Here is a 19,098-nt window from a genome sequence, read left to right on the forward strand (position 1 = left end):
CTTGGGTTTGAATGAAATTCTCTGAGTTAGAGGGGGGTTGAATGGTTAGCATGTGCGCGCTGTATCATAAGGTCTGTCATTGAGTCAACTGGCATGGTTTCGATTCACCTGTTCCCCTGTCTTCTGGTATCTTCCCACTGCTAAAGACCCCAGAGAGCAAGCGATTTATTGAAATAAAATTGAACCATGTGTTAGTCCCGAAATCACCTAGTTGTGTCGAGTGGATGTTAAACCCCATTTCTTTCTCTCTCTCTGAGTTGGAGCCTGTCAACAGTTTTATTCACTTTTGTACACTATGTAATTTTCCTGAAATCATTATTTTAAATTCAGGGACATCATATCATTGGAATAATTTAAAATTCTTTACCATTCAGAAATATTGGTAAAAAATGGCTGCGTTTTTTGTCATCATTGTTAGAAGCTGCGACACCCCTGTCGGTTCAAATTTTGCCTAAGTTATCCCTGAAATGTATATGTTTGTTTTGTGCAGAAAAGTAAGATTTTAAACCCTATTTGATTTGATATTATTTTCAGGTGCTGAGTGAAGAATTAACTATAGAATCAAAAGAGAGAGAAAAGTTGGAATTTCATACGGAGGAACTTTATCATCAGATTAAAGATCTTAGTTCTGATGCTAAAAATATAGAACTTGATCTACTGTGGTAGGATTTTATTTAATATTTTGATACCTTTATCATCAGTAGCTTGTCGGGTATGGAGCTGCTCACTAACCTGGGGGTGCAGTGTTTGATTCCAATGTTAGCTGAACAGTTAATTTGGATTTTTCTTGTCAATGGTGGAACCTGGCATGGAAAAGTGTCTAGTTATTCAAATGAGGCGAAAAACTGAAATCCTTTGTATACCATTGGCTGCACATTATAGATCCCCTAACAGTTGCAAATTGAAATAGAGTAGGAGGTAGGAGGTCAGTGAACAATTTTTTGTTACAAATTTCAAAACTTAAAACAATTTGGAACTATAAGCTTTTGAGAAGAGTAACTGCATAATTTTTTCCTTCCTGACCTTCCTGACTGCCCTGTTCTTCCCTCTAAACAGCCTGATTAACTAAGCTGGCCGGGCATTTTATTATGTATACCTCTACTTGTTACAGTGGTCAGAATGATGAACTACAAGATTTGATAATACAGTTAGAAGCTGAACAAGCTAGTATGGTGAAGCGTATGGAACAGAGAGAACTAGAGATTTCCATGAATAAAAGTTCCCTACAAGAAACACAGGAACAAGTCAGTCGTTTACAGATGAAACTAAACAAGGTAAAAGATAGCTTATCTTTCTGAAGGGGGTTGGTTGGCAGAGTGGTTAACGCGTGCAGGTTGCATCATAATGTCTGTCATTGAGTCAGGTGGCATGGTTTTGATTCCCCGCTTGAGCATGACAAGGAGTAGGGTTGCCTGTCATACCTTATGGGTTTTCTCAGGGTCCTCCGTTTTCCTCCTGCTGCTGAAGACCCCTCCCGCTGACCTCTACTCGCAGGCGAATTATTAAAATTAAAATGAACCATATGTTAGTCCTGAAATGACCTAGTTTGTGTTGGGTAGACATTTTACCCCATTTCTCTCTCTCTCTCTCTTCATTAGTCCAGTTGGTGCGGAAAACTAATGATATTAACCCCATTTCATTTCTTTCTCTTTAATTTCTCTGAATTTTAATTAGATAACAAATAATTCAGGTAGTTTTATGTTCTTTTATGACTGTTGGTAGGTTTGTATTGAACCCATTTTGTGTTTTGTTGTAGGAGAGGCGTAAATCTCGTGATGATCAGAGAAGGGATTTGGTCCTGATGGAGAATCGTGAAGATACATGGACACATCAACTGGATGAAAAACAGGCAACAATTGATTCACTCAATAAAAAAATCAAGGTACATCTTTTTAGAACGTAATCATTTCATATTTGATCATTTTTGTTTAATTGGATATTTTAGTCAGCTGTCTGCATGCACAACATTGGACAGCATAAAATCATAATATTTATTTTTTTAACCATCTTGAATAATAATAACGATAATGTGAGCTTTTGTATGGTACTATTTTTTGTGAACACTGTTTTGTATTTGAATCGTTTCCTTTTAGGATTTGGAGGATTTAGTCGAGGCATATGAACAGCAAGAAGAGGAACATGCTAAAGATTTAGCAGAACTGAATCAAACTCTCGACTTATCTTTAGTGAATCCTAACCAAGCTCATGTAGAATTACCGTCTTCACGTAACACTGGAGGTGCAAATATTAAACGTCTGGTGAGTTTTATTCATTTAATTTCTCTATTACTACTATTAGTTAGTGTTGGAGGACCAGACTACACGCAAAACAAACCCGACAAGACAAACCTTGGGACAAGACAAACCTGTAGACAAGACACACCTGTGGACAAGATAAACCACATAGACATTGCGAGAAACAAGCAACAAATATCAAATCAAGTGAATGGATCCAGGGGCCTGTCGTGAGTGTCCACTCAGAAATAATGTAATAATGTGTGTTGGACAAAGAACTTGGTAATCTTCTACTTGAGGCGGCGCTCTTCCAAATGAGCCTAGGGCTTAGCCAATTTTCTTGTGTTGTTCCTCCTTGTCAGTGGTATAGTTCTTCAGATGGGACAAGAGGTTCTGTGTACACATTACCATTACCATTACTCCAGCCCTGTCGTGCACCTGAAAGAACGATTAGAATTCCATGTATGCAAGAGTAGGCTATAGTGACGCTGTCCGTTCAAAATTTCCCTCATAGCACACTCTATGACTGACGCCTGTCTTCATTAGCCCAGTCAGTGCAGAACAGTAGGACGTTAAACCCTGTTTTATTTTTATAACAGTGTTACTGTGTATATTGTATAGGTACCGTTTAACTATATTTATTGTATATTTACCAGGAACTATTGATAACAGTAGACACTAGTGGTGGCAGACGGTCATTATTAAGCGACAGTAAAACGGCGGCTAAAATTAAAGAAATGGAGAGTTTGATGAAGAAATTAGTCGTAGAAGCTCAGGCATGGAAAGAAAGAGAAGCTGATATGAAGAAATCCATCAAAGTAATTTATTAAATTTTCTTAAAAGTTGACAATTGCCACAGAGCATGTTTTGGATAATGTCTTATTTTCAGTAAAATGTCAAATGAAATTGAACTATCACTGCTTTATCCACACGGTAGAACGGAATTGAACCATTTTTGGACCGATATTTCTTTTAGAGATTCAGTTTTCACTGCTGTCTTAAAAGAGATTTCTTTAGATTAATCAGCTTGTTGAGGGGGTGGGGGGTGGATGGCCGAATGGTTAGCATGTGCGTGCAGTATCATAATGTCTGTCATTGAGTTAACTGGCGTGGTTTCGATTCTCTCTCTCTCGTCAGCTTGTTGAGACAATTAGCATTTCTAAATTTAGATCTTTTATGTTTTTATGTCACATTTTATTTTTTTATGAATTTATGTCATTTTCTATTTATAAGTTATTGCAATTTTGGATGAAAGTATGTATATAATTTGTTAATTATCTTAGTAGTCATTTATAGAAGTATGTATATAATTTGTTAATTATCTTAGTAGTCATTTATAGAAGTATGTATATTATTTGTTAATTGTCTGTATTTGTAGTCGTTTATAGAAGAAATGAGTAAATGTAAGAAACGTGAAGCTGTAAACTTAAAGAAGAAGAATGAAATGGTTCAGCATGTTCAGTTATATCAACAAGAAGTTCAAGATCAAAAACAACTTATAAAGGTTAGTCACCCCTGTAACTTCTATGGGTGGCTGTGATGACATCTTGCTCGGTTTCTGGTCCATATAGTACGCTCGTACTTGTTTCAGATCAGCTGTCCTTCAATAGAATTGATTCAGATCAGCTGTCTTTTAATAGAATTGATTCAGATCAGCAATCTATAAATAGAATTGATTCAGATCAACAGTCTTTCAATAGAATTGATTCAGATCAGCATTCTATAAATAGAATTGATTCAGATCAACAGTCTTTCAATAGAATTGATTCAGATCAGCATTCTGTAAATAGAATTGATTTAGATCAGCATTCTATAAATAGAATTGATTCAGATCAGCATTCTGTAAATAGAATTGTTTCAGCTAAAGAAGAATTGTTCTTTCAGTAAACACCTTGCAAGAACATTGTGTAAGTTATATTTATAACACGGCTTTCATGAGTTAACAGGTTTAACCAGAGGCCGTAGGCCGAGGTGTTAAACCTGTTAACGAATGAAGCGTGCTATAAATGACTTGTAACATTGACACCTGCTCAACATGATTTCTACTAAAACTAGTGTAAACCAGCAAGAGAGTGCAATAAAATTGAACATGACTTGTCATTGCACTTTTAAGCTCCACCCAATCTACTAGAAGAACAAAGGAAGATCTCCCGCCCATGTTACAAGCGTTGTTTAGGTCCTTTTAGTACAGAAATATTATTTAATGGATACCCGCTTAGAACATAAGTGTCTGTCTGTCGTAAACATATTTAAAATCAATCTGTTGCAGTAAAGGTTGTTGGTCTGTCATTATGTTACACATTTAAGATTTTGTATTATAATATGAAAGTTAGACTTTTTCTCCATTGATTCTAACACAGGTATGTTTGATATATTTACAGGATTTACATCAGACCATCACAAAATGTTTAGATAAAGATCCTAATGATAAAACAGATCAACTTCTTAAGGTAACAATTCTTTATTTATCTCTTGAGATTTTCTGCATGTCATGTTTTACAAAATACAACTTGAGATTGTCTGCATGTCATGTTTTACAAAATGCATGTTGAGACTGTCTGCATGTCATGATTTACAAAATACAACTTGAGATTGTCTGGAAGTCATGTTTTACAAAATACATCTTCAGATTGTCTGCACGTCATGTTTTACAAAATACATCTTCAGATTGTCTGCACGTCATGTTTTATTTATATGTGGAGATTGTCTGAAGTAGTGTTTTACAAAATACATCATAATTACTGTATGTTATTTATAGCAACGTTTCTACAATGATCCTGGTGTTGTCCGAGAAAGTTCTCCTTGATTCGAGGGGGGGGGGTGCGTGCTTTATCATAAGACCTGTCATTGAGTCAACTGGCGTGGTTTCGAATCCCCGGTTGTACGTGACAAGGATTAGGGTCGCTTGTCCAGCCTCGTGGGTTTTCTCCGGGTCCTCCGGTTTCCTCCCACTGCTAAAGACCCCTACGCGCAAGCAAATTATTGAAATAAAATTAAAACCATGTTAGTCCCGAAATGACCTAGTTTGTGTCGAGTGGACGTTAAACCCCATTTCTCTCTCTCTCTCTCCTTGATTCTCTGGTGTGGTTTCCGCTGTCAGTGGTGATGGATTTTGTTATTTAAATGTCTTACTCGTAGCAGATACACGTGTGTCATTACAATAATCAATATTACAGGAACTTCAAACAGAAATTGTTAATCTACGAACAGAGAAGTTGACGTTAGATACACAACTGCGACAGAAGACAGAAGAAAATGAACAATGTAAAGAACAAATAGCAGAAAAATCTAAGGTATGCTAGAGACTCAATATTCTAGACTACAAGGCAAATATAGACCTTCAGATCATGCCCATAAAAATAGTCTCACCCAAAAACCTTACACAATAAAAGTCAAAAAGTAGTGTCACCCAAAAACCTTACACAATAGAAAGTAGTCTCCCCCAAATAGCAAGTTGGTTCGATGCTTATTAAGTTTCATTCAAATTACTCTATTCTGGGCAAAGTTATGATTGTTTAAGGATATAGTTTAGATCGTTAAATATCGTAGCAACAGCACTTGACAACCAAGACTAATTCTCAATTTTTAAATCTTTTTGATGTTCAAAACCATTTATATCCCAGCATTCCAATGGTCTAGAGGGCTGATTATGAGCTTGTCATGTGAATAAATGTCTAAATAATAATTTATATAACATTTGAAGCCAAGAGAAAAACCTGCTATAGGCAGATTTAGCTCTTACATATTTTATCTTTAAGTTATAAATGAATTTAATATATTACATCTTTGTTATTTGTTTTGTAGGAAATGGAGAAATATCAAAGTGAATTGGATGAATTGAATAACGAGGTAAAAGACATGAAAACTAAAGAAAAACGAATGACTGAGACTTCAGCTGCAAAGTAAGAATTTTATTGATCTAGTTCACCTAGATAATGGTTTTAGTTGATAATTAGGTTTAGAATCTTGAAACTTTACCAGATGTTTGGTTCATTACAACACACCATTTCATACAACATAGAATTAGATTTGTATGCACCCACATTTTCATCTGGACGCATATTGTCGTTGCTCCTGTCCATCCTTCTGTGTGTCTGTCCGTCACAATTTGTTTGTGGACACTCTAAAGGTCACCATTTTTATCCGATTTTAACAAAACTTAAAATATTGGTGTATCTCAGTACCTTTCGAAATTGGCAATTTGTATTCAATTTTAAAAACCGTTTAAATATATTACCGTTAAACACTCCATTGTTGAGTTTGATTCTCGTGATAATTGGACCGAAACTGCTTGACAAAATGGCTGCTACTTGTACGCAAATAGTGTAAAAGTATGTAATACCAAGGTTGTGGACCTTCTAGAAGTCACAGTTTTTATCCGATTTTATTAAAACTAAAAATATATGTTTATAACCAAAAGATCTTGGTTGCTTTTAATATTTCTGCATATCAAACCATAATTTCCTCTGTACACAGGATATCGGTTTTTCGTCCTATCCAAACGACTATATGTTGTTCCTTGCCAGGCCCTCCGTCCTACAAAAATTAAAAGGGGGAACCATGGGGGGGAAAATCCTGATCAACTTTCTTGGCCAACACCAGGATCAAACACGGAACCTCCAGTTTTGCGAGCCAACGTCTTACTCACTGAGCCTCCACTATTCGTTATCTGCAAAGAGGATGCCAAATGTTAAATAATTTTCAATGCATCATGTTTACTTACTATTTATTTTTCACTGTCCGGGCAAAATTTCCCTTGTAGTACACTGTATGGCGTATGCCCGTCTTCGTTAGCCCAGTTCGGAGCAGAACAGTAGGACGTTAAATTTCATTTCATTTCATTTATTTTTCAGATTAACAGCAGCTGAAAATCTTATTGATGAATTGAAGAAAGAAAGATTAGATCTAGAAAAACAAATTCTTTATCTTCGATCAAAAACAGAAGATCTTGAGAAAGAGGTGTCGGATAAAAATTCTAAAATCATGTCCTTGGAGGAAGCCAAAATGGAATCAAAGGTAGAACTGCAGAAATTGTACGATAGAAATCGAGAACTCAGTGTCGAAATGGAATCCTTGCAGAGAGCTAAAACGAAACTTGATTCGACTACTGAGAAATTAGAAAAGGTCACGACTAGACAAGTGGAAGATAATAGAGAACGTGAGAAATTAAACGAAAGAATTCAAAAGTTAGAAATGGATAAATCAGAATTAGAGCAAAAGGTGAATAATCTACGAATGGAGAAATGTAAAGTGGACAAGAAAGTCGTTGATTTACAGTGTGTCGAACATGAAAAACAACGACTGGAACGAAAGTTGGACCGATTAGAGAAAGATAAAGATAGTGCCGAGCGAAGGAACGAGAAAATCGATGATCTTGAACGCGAGAAACAGAGATTAGAACGAAAGGTCGAACGCTTAGAAAATGAAACCCGTGAAAAGTCAACCACCATTGAAAGACAAAGTAGCATGCGTAGCACACTGGTAGAACGCTTACAAACGGAAAAGGCTGAACTTCAACGACAAGTGGAACGACTTGAGCGTGAAAAGGAGGAGGACAAAAAAGAAATCAGACGAAATACGGCGGTTGATGAAAAGGGACTAAAAAGTACAACCCAGGATTTGGAAACGAAAGTAAAAAGATTAGAAAAAGTTGCTAGTGATTTAGAAAGAGAACTGAAAAATAGTAAGGAACAGATTGTGGAACTTAGTAAGCTAAAAGACGGAAAAAGAACGCTTGAACTGAAGATCGAGGACTTGAACTCGGAAATTGCACGTTTAAAGAAGGATCATGAGAGATCTGATAGCAGTTCTAGAACGATCGCTGATCTTAGACAAGAAAAGAGAAAACTTGAAACCAAAGTGGAAGAGCTGGAATCGAATCAAAACAAACCAAAGCGAACTCCCTCCTTTTTAGTGAACAAAGACAATCAGGTGTCCGATCTTCAGGCTGAGAAACGTTATTTGGAATCCAAGATTAACAATTTACAGAAACAGATTGATCAGAATGCAAATAATAAAACTAAATTAGAATCAAAAGAGATCGAAACCTTAAAACGACAAAAGTCGGATCTGGAATCGAAATACGACAAACTTGATGCTGAACTATCTAAAGTTAAAGCAGAACTTGAAGAATTAGAAAATGTGAAGCGTGAAAATGGAAGACTGGATGAAAGGGTGAAAAACCTTCAGAGTCAGTTAGATAAATTATCCAGCAAGAAAACAGAAGAACAGGTGTCCGATCTTCAGGCTGAGAAACGTTATTTGGAATCCAAAATAAACAATTTACAGAAACAGATTAATCAGAACGCAAACGATAAAATTAAATTGGAATCAAAAGAGATTGAAACTTTAAAACGGCAAAAGTCGGATCTGGAATCGAAATATGACAAACTTGATGCCGAACTATCTAATGTTAAAACAGAACTTGAAGCATTAGGGAATGTGAAACGTGAAAATGGAAGACTGGATGAAAGGGCGAAAAATCTTCAAAGTCAGTTAGATAAATTATCCAGTAAGAAAACAGAAGAACAGAATGGCCTTAGACAAGTTACAGCAGAAAAACAAAAGGTTTGTAAAATTTTAAAATATTTTACTGATTTTGATTTGAAGTTTATCAAAAACAAATACTGGTACCAAAGTTATAATATATGTAATTGATCTCTTGAAAGGTATGTTCTGGTTAAAGATCACACCCACTTGAGAGAAAAAATTTGAAAAGAATTTTTTTAAAAAGCTTAAATGTTGGCAATGAAAATGTCACTATACATATTACTGTAAAAGGATGTAAAATTGACCAAATTTGTGTTTGAATATTACACTGTAACCCAGGTATCATTTAACCTTTTGTATCTAGCACTAATTTCTTTCACATTCGTTTAATATCCAATCTTTGTTTAAGAAACTGGAAAAAAGGTTTAAAATTACCATAAATCGTTTAATTTGTACTTCTGTCCAGTTTAAAGCTGACCATTCAATTTTGATAATGAGTGTCCAATCTACAAGTGTTTAATTTCTTGATCACTGTTAAAAAATAAACAACCCAATTGATTAATGATGTATAATGATTAATTTTTGAACAGTGGTCAGGAAATTAAATACTTGTAAATTGGACACTCAATATCAAAATTAATGAGTCAGCTTTAAACTGGACACAAGTACAAATTAGGTGATTTTTGGTGATTTTAAACGAATTTGTAAACAAAGATTTGATATTAAACGAATGTGAAAGAAATTAGTGCTAGATACACAAGATTAAATGATACCTGGGTTACAGTGTTATGTCTTAAATGTAGTAGAGAACCACAGTGGTTCAGTGAGTTAGATGTTGGCTAGCTAACCTTCAGGTCCTGTGTTCGATCCCGGTGTTGGCCAAGAAAGTTTGTCTGGATTTTCCAGTGAAGAGTTCCTCTTGTCAGTGATGTAGTACATATGGCATGGCAAGGGACAATGTATAGTCGTTCAGATGGGATAAAAAAAACCCAGGTCCCCTGTACACATTGGCATGCAGGTAAAAGAATCCCTGGCAGTTAGATTTCAACATATGAAAACGCTGTAGCGCTGTTGTCTGGGCAAAATTTCACTAGTATATCATGCCGTATGCCCATTTTCATTAGCCCAGCTGGACCAGAACAGTACAATGTTAAACCCCATTTCATTTCATTTTTCTTAAAATATAGTTGAAAATGTCTGATTTGTGAAATGAAATATTTACAGGAAAAGTCCAATTATGAAAAGGCAATGGCCGAAATTAGGAATGAGCTGAATGAGTCAAATTTAGCATTGAGTGAGGCGAGATCGTTGCTATCAGCAACCAGACGACAGGAACAAGAGTTACGTGATCGTGTAGCACAACTTCAGAATAAATTAGATAACCAAGCCATGGAGAAAGAAGTAAAAGTACAGGTACTATAACTTTAATAGCCTACATATTTAAATGGCTAGTGTAAGGCCATATAAAAAAACTATTCTGGTTCTCATATAGTCCAACATGACTTCTAAAGGGCCGCATGACATGTTTTTATTTAAAAAAAATAGAATACAAAAAACATTCTTATTGATTAATGCATGTAAATATTTAACTCAGTTACAGTAAGTAACGGGTATTAAAGAAAAATTGAATGAATCCGTAGGCTCATTTATAAAGTACTAGTGGATGAACTGATGCTGATCAGGTGGTGCTCGGAAGCAAAAGTAGTATAACTGCTAAACCGGAAGCGGTAGTACAGCGCCACCAGGTCTGTGTTATTCCCCGGTCCAATTGAACCATAAATTAGTCCTGAAATTAAAGACTTTGTGTCAAGTGGACGTTTTTAAACCCCAGTTCTCTCGCTCACTCTGTTATTATATATACATGTATATTTATAGGCTAGTAATAATGCTGAAGGTGAAATGAAGATTTTACAGTCGCAACAGGATTTACTTCGACGACAGAACAAGGTAAGCTACAACATCATCAATATATTTACACCCCAATTTAAACATTTCCTGAGTGATTTTATACATCTATTTATAAAATTGTTATATAATTTATATAAGATGGTTGGAGGGAGAAGCTGAATGGTTTTATGCATGTTCTGCAGATTGTATGTACATGTAATATTGGTCACTTCAAATACTGATTTTACCTTTCAAATATCTTGATGAAGTATTCAAAGTATTTAAGACAAAAATACACAACAAATTCCATGACTTTTAATTAAATAGCCAATACTAAGAACTGTTTAAAATCAAATAGTGTACAATTTTAGTAATAAAGCCCCTAAAGCAAAACAAATTCTGTGACTTTCTATTGAATAATGAATACTAAGAGCTGTTTGAAATCGAATAGTTTAGAATTTCTAGAATAAAGTCCCTAATACATGTATTTAACGTCCCCCCCCCCCTCAATATATGAAGCCCTTAATATATAATCCCTGTATTATATAGAATTGGGAAGATAAATATAACAGTATACAGAAGGAGAAGAGTGCTGTTATCATGGAACTTCAGACATTACGAGATCAGATAAAAGCCAAACAACATCAGTTTGATTTAGAAGTCAAGGTAAGATAAAAAGTTTATATTTGTAATCGACCAGTTTAAAGGACATTTATAGGGTTGCTGAACACCTGATACCACCTCCAATTTATTTAGGAAATTACAGTCTCTTTTGTAGATTTGTGAAGGATTATGAAACATCTCTTTGGTATTACTCCGCGACACATAGTATCAGAATATTCTATCCCCACCCTCTTTGTTTACATTTTAGGTACCTGTATCAACATTCCTATAAGTTGCACACTGTTCTGTTTCTGTGTTATCAACGAGTGTAATATCAATGACTGTTCTACAATCCATTTTCAAATGAAATAAAATATTGTTTACAATTTACTGATGACTTCTTGTCTTTATTATAGAAAAGCCAAAAGTTAAAGGTTATTTGTACGGAGTTAGAAGAACAGACCAATGATCTTGAGGCTCTTGTAGCCAAATATGAAGAACGGGAGAAAGAATGGAACATGATCAAGTAAGTTTTATTGATGAGTTTCGTGGAATTGAATCCACTCATGTTTTTAGAGACAGGACTAACAACTGACTTGATTAGCTCAATTTGCTACAGATACCTAAGATCTCGAATTATATTATATTTTTTAAGCTATACATTGAAAAGCTTATATTTAAAAAGCATCTGATCTAGTATATAGATAAAGGTATTTATTTCAGTAAAAATATATCCATCAGTAAAAATGTTATGAGATTTTGGCTTCAAATGGAATATAAACTATTATTTAGACATTTAATGACAACCCATGATCAACCCTCTAGACTATCGGATGGCAGAGATTTAAATGGATTAGAACGATAAAATGGATAGTCGAGGCCAAGTCTCGCTTGTCAAGTACCGCTGCTACGATAATAAACAATCTACGCTACATCTTCTAGCACAGATAACTTCGCTCCGAATAAAGTTATATGAATGAAACTTGCAATGTATTCATTATCTATTTTTGAACTATTTATAGCAAAAAGGTACAGCTCTTTATCTAAATCCTACATGATGCATCTTCAATAAGTGAATGATTGATATTTGATCATTTCTGTTATACTTACACATGTATATAAGTGAATGAATGATAACTTTGATATTTTTGTGTGTTTTTAGGAGTACATATGAGAGGGCTGTAGGTGAAAGGGAAAATGAATTAGTAGGTGCCAGTAAGGAATTAGATGCCATTAGACATTCTAGGTAAATTTCATGTTTTAATATGTATGAGACTGATTGCCATTTGAGGGAGTCTGACACTACAACTTTTATATCGTTTAGTTGTACTGATTTAGCAGCAGTTTCCGTATTTAATATTTAGTTTCAAACCATTGTTGACAAATTGTTCAAGTTCCTACTGTTGTGTTATAGAGTATATTATAGCTTTATCTGTACATACCACATTAATTGTGAAATATGATGTATTTAAAGTTTTATATATATACTATTCAAAAAAAGTAGGGGATATTTGATTTTTAAGTGTTATTAAAGTCACCTAATGAAACTGACGAAGAAACAAATGACAAAATGAAATGAAGTTCACATTCATCGATTTATTCCAAATGATCGTTAGACTAAGTAAGGCACAGACTGACCATTATAAGGGTAAAATGATACCCGGGGTCAAACAGCAAAGTTACCACAGCATCACAACCATGTCAGTAACAGGTAAATCCTCCTCTGTTTGCCAAACAAGCATTGATCCGACGTGGCATACTTCTAATGAGACGTCTAAGGTCATTTTGGTCCAGATTGTCCCATTCCTGTTGCAACGCAGCAGCAAGTTCTTGGACATTGGCAGGACGTTGTTGACGTTGACGTAACCTCTGTCCAAGCATGTCCCAGACATGCTCTATGGGGGAGAGGTCGGGACTCAGTGCTGGCCAAGGTAATGTGGTGATGTTCTGTTGTTGGAGGTAACCTGTAACGATCCTGGCCCTGTGACATCTTGCGTTGTCATCCTGGAAGATGAAACGGCGACCATGACGTCGTGCGAACGGCACAACATGGACTGCCAAGATGTTGTCCCGGTAGTACTGGCCTGTAACACGCCCTGCAACAACATGTAAAGCCGTTCTTCCAGCAACAGTGATGCCTCCCCACACCATAACAGAACCACCCCCAAATCGATCATGTCTGATGACGTTAACGTCTTGGAAGCGCTCGTTTCGACGACGCCACACCCTCCTACGTCTGTCCAAAAAATCAACAGTGAACCTTGACTCATCTGAAAACATCACATTGCTCCAGCATCGATTATCCCAGTGTTGACGATCCCTACACCAACGACGTCTTGCCTGAATGTGATGATCTCTCAAACAAGGGATCACGCGAGGACATTGGGCGCGAAGGTGACCCCTATGCAGTCGATTCCGAATCGTCTGGCCACTCACTCTCACACCAGTGTCTGTTTGAAGACGAGCGCTGATCTGATTTGCTGTGATGACACGATTTCTCAAGGCCAAGGTACGAATAAATCGATCCTGCGCTTGAGTTGTCGCCCTTGGTCGACCTGAGCGTGGTCTGTCCTGTACAGATTGTGTATCACGGTATCTGGACCATAGCCTGCTTATGACAGACTGAGAAACATTCATCGTCCGCGCCACAACCGCCTGTGTTGTGCCGATCTGTAGCATGCCAAGGGCACGTAACCTTTCATTTTGGGTAAGCCGACGCATATCAAAATTTGTTTTCTGGTCACTAAAACAATTAAACTGATGTTTCCACCCTGGAATTCAATGCCACAATGACTGTAACATTCAAAGTCAGAGTCGTGCAAATCTTGGGTTGGACCCCCATGATGATCCCAAGCATCACCTGCATTCCATGCGGTAGCTATTGGTGCGTTTGGGCGTCACATGTAACTGGAAATGTTTCTTCTGTTAGGTTCTATAGTGACTTTTTTCGTAGTCATTTGCATATTTTAGTATTATGCCCCCAAAATCAAATATCCACTACTTTTTTTGAATAGTATATTTTATTATTAATACACATGTTCATTCGTTATAGACATTAATCAACTGTCAAGCTTAATAGACTATTTGTAAATTAATATAATAGCTTTAATTAGAGTACAGTTTGAATGAGCTTAAATTATAAATCTCTAGACTTTTAGGTTATAATTTACTCTATCACAGTTGCGTAGTTTAAAATGGTCCATCTGGATTAGATAATGAGTGTTGGGTTTACAACTGTTTACATTCACTAGTAGCGGCAATACTATATACCGGAAAACTACCGGAAAACACTATGTTATACTGAATACCCGAAAACACTGAAAAACCACTAAATACCGGAAAACACCCTAATTAGGTAACAAAGAGCCTGGTCTTTTGTTTGCGGAGAGTTAGGGTTAATATTAGGGCTAGGGTTAGGTTTTTCCAGTGTTTTCCAGAGGACCAGCGGTGGGTTAGGGTTAGGTTTTTCCAGTGTTTTCCAGAGGACCAGCGGTGAGTTAGGGTTAGGTTTTTCCAGTGTTTTCCAGAGGACCAGCGGTGAGTTAGGGTTAGGTTTTTCCTGTGTTTTCCAGAGGACCAGCGGTGAGTTAGGGTTAGGTTTTTCCAGTGTTTTCCAGAGGACCAGCGGTGAGTTAGGGTTAGGTTTTTCCTGTGTTTTCCAGAGGACCAGCGGTGGGTTAGGGTTAGGTTTTTCCTGTGTTTTCCAGAGGACCGGGCTCCGAGTTACCTATTTAGGATGTTTTCCGGTATTTAGTTTTTTTCCGGTGTTTTCCGGTATTCAGTATAACAAATAAACATGGTGTTTTCCGGTAGTTTTCCGGTTGTTTTCCGGTGTTTTCCGGTATATAAGTATAGCCCACTAGTAGTATGGCAGAGTAAGCAATAGACTAATGATATTATACTTTTGTTTGCTAATCTTGATTCAATATCAAATAATCAGATTTTTCTCATACGCTCTTTTTACCTAAAATCGACTTTTTTAAATCTAGTGCATTACCCTCTCCTGCAAGTTGTTTTTTTTCTCCGACCATGTTAAAATTTATAGACTACAATTTTTCATTTCATTCATATGATACAAGGTTTGGGTAGTATTCCCTTTTTTCATGAGTTGCTTCCCTTATTGTTAAGTTGTTTCTCTCATTTTGAGTGAAGTCTGTATCACTACAGGTCCGGTAGCCACGACTACAGGACAGTGGAAATGAAATGTAATTGGTTTTAAAGTCCTAATGTTTTGACAGGGCAGTGAACACTTACGACTAGCCCCTGGATCCATTCTCTTGATATGATATGTGTGTTTGTTGTTTGTGGTGTCTGTATATTGTCACCTGTCGGTAGGTTTGTCTTTGGTAATTGTTTGTGTGTGGTGCAGTCCTCCTGCACTTACCAAATATATATAAAGAAATTACGTCTAAAAATCTTGATGTCGAGATAAACAATGGTTTCAGTCATTTTTTTCATAATTATTTTTTTATAACTTGAAGATCTGCCGCTGGTGAAAAGATGAATACATTAAAACAGAAACTGCAAGTAGAGAAAGCTGCTAGAAAAGCTGAAGTTGAAGAACTCAATAAGAAATATCTAGAGGAAAAGGCTAAAGTCCAGAAATTAGAAAATAAGGTAAAGCTAATATTAATGTTTTTATTGACTAGTTTATTGATAAACCAATGCACTGGTTTTAGAATCCTGTCAGTTTGTGCAGTATTTGTATGTAAATGGGTTAAGATGCTGGCTCGCTAGCCTGGAGGTCATGTCTTCGATCCTAGTATTTTCTGAGAAAGTTCATAAGTATTTTCTGACGTGATTTTCCGTTGTAAGTGGTGCTGGACAAGGACAGTTGTCTAGTTATTTGGATGGGACGAAAAACGCAGGTCCTGTGTATACATCGGCGTGTACGTAAAAAAATCCCTTGGCAGTTGGAATTCGATATAATAGTAGGGCAAAATTTCCCTCATAGCACACTGCATGGTGTATGCCCATATTCAGTAGCCCAGTCTGAGCAGAACAGTAGTACGTTAAACCCCATTTCATTTCATTTATATTATATACTCTTCTTGGAATCTTTGTAATGTTCACTTATTTATGTACGTATAAATGAATTATTATTATTAGAGAGGAATGGAGGAGAATATGAAGAGTAAATATGAACAGATATTAGAAACACAGAAGAGGAATATACATGCTATAGATGATGATAAAAATAAACTGAAAGAAGAGGTTTGTCACACTGATCAGCATTAGCTTATTTTGAACAATATCTAATCTTTCACAGCTTAATCCACACTAAGATGTATTCAGACTCAGATCCATAATTAAATATTTAATTAAAGATACATTATGGGAGATTAGATAAAGAGCTGGTAGTTCTCACTATAATAGTTAAAAACTAGATAATGTAAAGGCAATTTGCTGAAAATTTCAGTCAAATTGATCCACTATGAACCGAGAATTAAGCGATTAAATTTTCGGCCTAGCCTCGATCATTAAAGTGTGAAATTCAATTATCCATTTCATGAATTAATTGTGAATAGAAGTCAACCAGCAAATCGGAACCTAATCCAATAAACATTGCACGCTAGTGATGCCATAGAGAGTTGATTAGCTCTTGCATAATGTATGTTTAAGAAAACAAAACCAGAATATCAATGATGGATAATTACCAAGCTTAGATTCAGATGAATTAAAATTAGGCCTATCAAAAGATTTAAGTTATTATTTAGATGACTGAAGTATTGTCTTATGCTAGTTTCCCATTGTCATGCGATGTGTTGGGATAGGATTGTCCTTATTGAGTCCACAATCGGGTACGTGCAGATACGTTTCGATACGATCAACACGATTGCTACGACTGACCTAAATATATAAGACCTGATAGGATCACCACAATTTCTCCGCGATTAAAACCATGTTTTTAATCGTATAGTGAATCTTGATAGTGGGAACCTGCCATTAGAGAGATTTCAAACATTTCAAACTTCATTCCTTTTTATGTCATATTTTGTAGATTTCCAGAGTATTAACAGAATGTCAGGAATTACGTGTTAAAAATCTTCAGTTAAAACAGAATCTGGACCAGGCAGTGGATAAATTTGAACTGATATTTGGTCAGAAAATTGATTTAGAAAACTTTACGGAAGCTTTGCAGGTATTTAATTTATTGTTAAATTTATAATCCCTCACTAACAGGTGAAAGATACCTTTTCTCCTCATCTAACTCAATATTATAGCATAAACCTGACAGTATAATACAACAATAAAATTCACTTCCATTTCATTATATAGTTTATCAGTTTATTCTAGAATGAGAGTAATATTTTCTTAATTCTGGGTAAAACCAGAGTTACTCAAATTGTAAATAATAGCGACATCGCTACTTTAAAGATGGGTTCCCAGAAAAATATTTATCTGGTGGTTATTTCCAATAAAAGTATGGCAATTTTGGTATATATGGAAAGTAGAGATATCCAATCTTACTTGAAAAATACTGGTTTCCCCGAAAAACACTCATGGAGCGTATACAGGACAAAAATGTAAGGGTTCCCCTAATCAACAGCCCGACGATTAGGAATTTCTGCACGCGTGATGTCAAAGGTGACACGCGAACATTGAGCACTTGATGTACAAGTTGATAAACTTTATGAAGAGTTAGCATACAACACTTTCTGAGATAAAAATGACGGAAAAAGATGCGGGTAGTGGTTAATCCGAGAATTTAATTAGGATTCGATATTTGTAATAAATAGTAAGCGATTAAAGACAACATCGTCTTATGTATGCAATGAATTCTCCTCTGACTTCCAAGAAAGGTAAGTCACGTGACGTAAACATGACCTGGTTTGATCGAATTTTAATAGCAGGGCATTCCTTCGCAATTACAATGTTTGAGAAGGATTTGAAGCATAATTATGACAAATTAATTATAACTTAATTCCCTGTTTAACATATATATATATTACATATGCATGTTCTAACCAGTATATATATCTATGTTTAACCAGGGTTTACATTTCCTCGAGAAATATAAATTTGAAAGTCAGATCGGACAACAGATGAAATTAATCGACTATTTACAAGAACTCTGGCTAGAAAACGTCAATAAAAAGAAAAAGGTGGGTTAGACTATACATGGACCTTAATGCTTCCTAATACTTAACATTCTCTCAGTTTTCTGATGGAATTGGTGGTGGTAGGAGAGGGAGATAGAGGACCGTGTGGGTTGTATCATAAGGTCTTGTCATTGAGTCAAGTGGTGCGGTTTTGATTTCCTGCTTGTACGTGATAAGGAGTAGGGTCACCTGTCCAACCTAGTTAATAAACCTAGTGAATGTTATCCATAAAGCTATTTGTTTTTATATATAGCTTTCACTAAATGCCCTTTAAAGATATTCAATAAAGTTAATCGACTTACAGAAAGTTTAGGGTTCTAGGAGAACAACATGTTTCTTTTGAATGATGTTTAAAATTGTAGTTATTGTTGTTATAGTCTGGTAAATGGTTTGGAAGTTTGAAAGGTAAAGATGCTGCTATGGCAGGACTACCATTACCCTTAACGGACATCCAGTTGGCGTTAGATCAAGAAAGACGTAAATGTGCAACACTGACGGAACAACTGGACCGATTACGACAGGAGTTATACCAGAAAGAAAGTGAATGTAAGTATTGTGTACTCTTCACATTAAATACTGATTTTACTATTTGAGTATTGGGTACTCATCACATTGAATACTGATTTTACTGTTTTAGTCACATTAAATACTGATTTTACTATTTGAGTATTGGGTACTCATCACATTGAATACAGATTTTATTATTTGAGTATTGTGTAGTCCTCACATTGAATACTGATTTTACTGTATTGGGTACTTGTCAGATTGAATACTGATTTTAC

The 19,098-nt window shown here is 35.8% G+C and overlaps 1 protein-coding gene across 1 annotated transcript in view; it reads left to right on the top strand.

Annotated features, from left to right (window-relative positions):
- The window catches only part of LOC126825301 (citron rho-interacting kinase), a 44,704-nt gene that overhangs the window by 9,237 nt on the left and 16,369 nt on the right, over window positions 1-19,098 (top strand). Inside the window, exons 11-30 of the mRNA XM_050554884.2 lie at window positions 535-662; window positions 1,112-1,274; window positions 1,757-1,882; window positions 2,094-2,258; window positions 2,891-3,052; window positions 3,613-3,738; window positions 4,616-4,684; window positions 5,411-5,527; window positions 6,039-6,136; window positions 7,088-8,801; window positions 9,948-10,136; window positions 10,599-10,670; window positions 11,160-11,276; window positions 11,630-11,739; window positions 12,376-12,459; window positions 15,695-15,830; window positions 16,323-16,427; window positions 17,215-17,355; window positions 18,209-18,319; window positions 18,694-18,862. Of these exons, the coding sequence (XP_050410841.1) occupies window positions 535-662; window positions 1,112-1,274; window positions 1,757-1,882; window positions 2,094-2,258; window positions 2,891-3,052; window positions 3,613-3,738; window positions 4,616-4,684; window positions 5,411-5,527; window positions 6,039-6,136; window positions 7,088-8,801; window positions 9,948-10,136; window positions 10,599-10,670; window positions 11,160-11,276; window positions 11,630-11,739; window positions 12,376-12,459; window positions 15,695-15,830; window positions 16,323-16,427; window positions 17,215-17,355; window positions 18,209-18,319; window positions 18,694-18,862 (4,102 nt within the window). The remainder of the gene's footprint in view (window positions 1-534; window positions 663-1,111; window positions 1,275-1,756; window positions 1,883-2,093; window positions 2,259-2,890; window positions 3,053-3,612; window positions 3,739-4,615; window positions 4,685-5,410; window positions 5,528-6,038; window positions 6,137-7,087; window positions 8,802-9,947; window positions 10,137-10,598; window positions 10,671-11,159; window positions 11,277-11,629; window positions 11,740-12,375; window positions 12,460-15,694; window positions 15,831-16,322; window positions 16,428-17,214; window positions 17,356-18,208; window positions 18,320-18,693; window positions 18,863-19,098) is intronic.

This window comes from Patella vulgata, chromosome 6 (genome assembly GCF_932274485.2).
Source record: "Patella vulgata chromosome 6, xgPatVulg1.2, whole genome shotgun sequence".
Classification (NCBI taxonomy): domain Eukaryota; kingdom Metazoa; phylum Mollusca; class Gastropoda; family Patellidae; genus Patella; species Patella vulgata.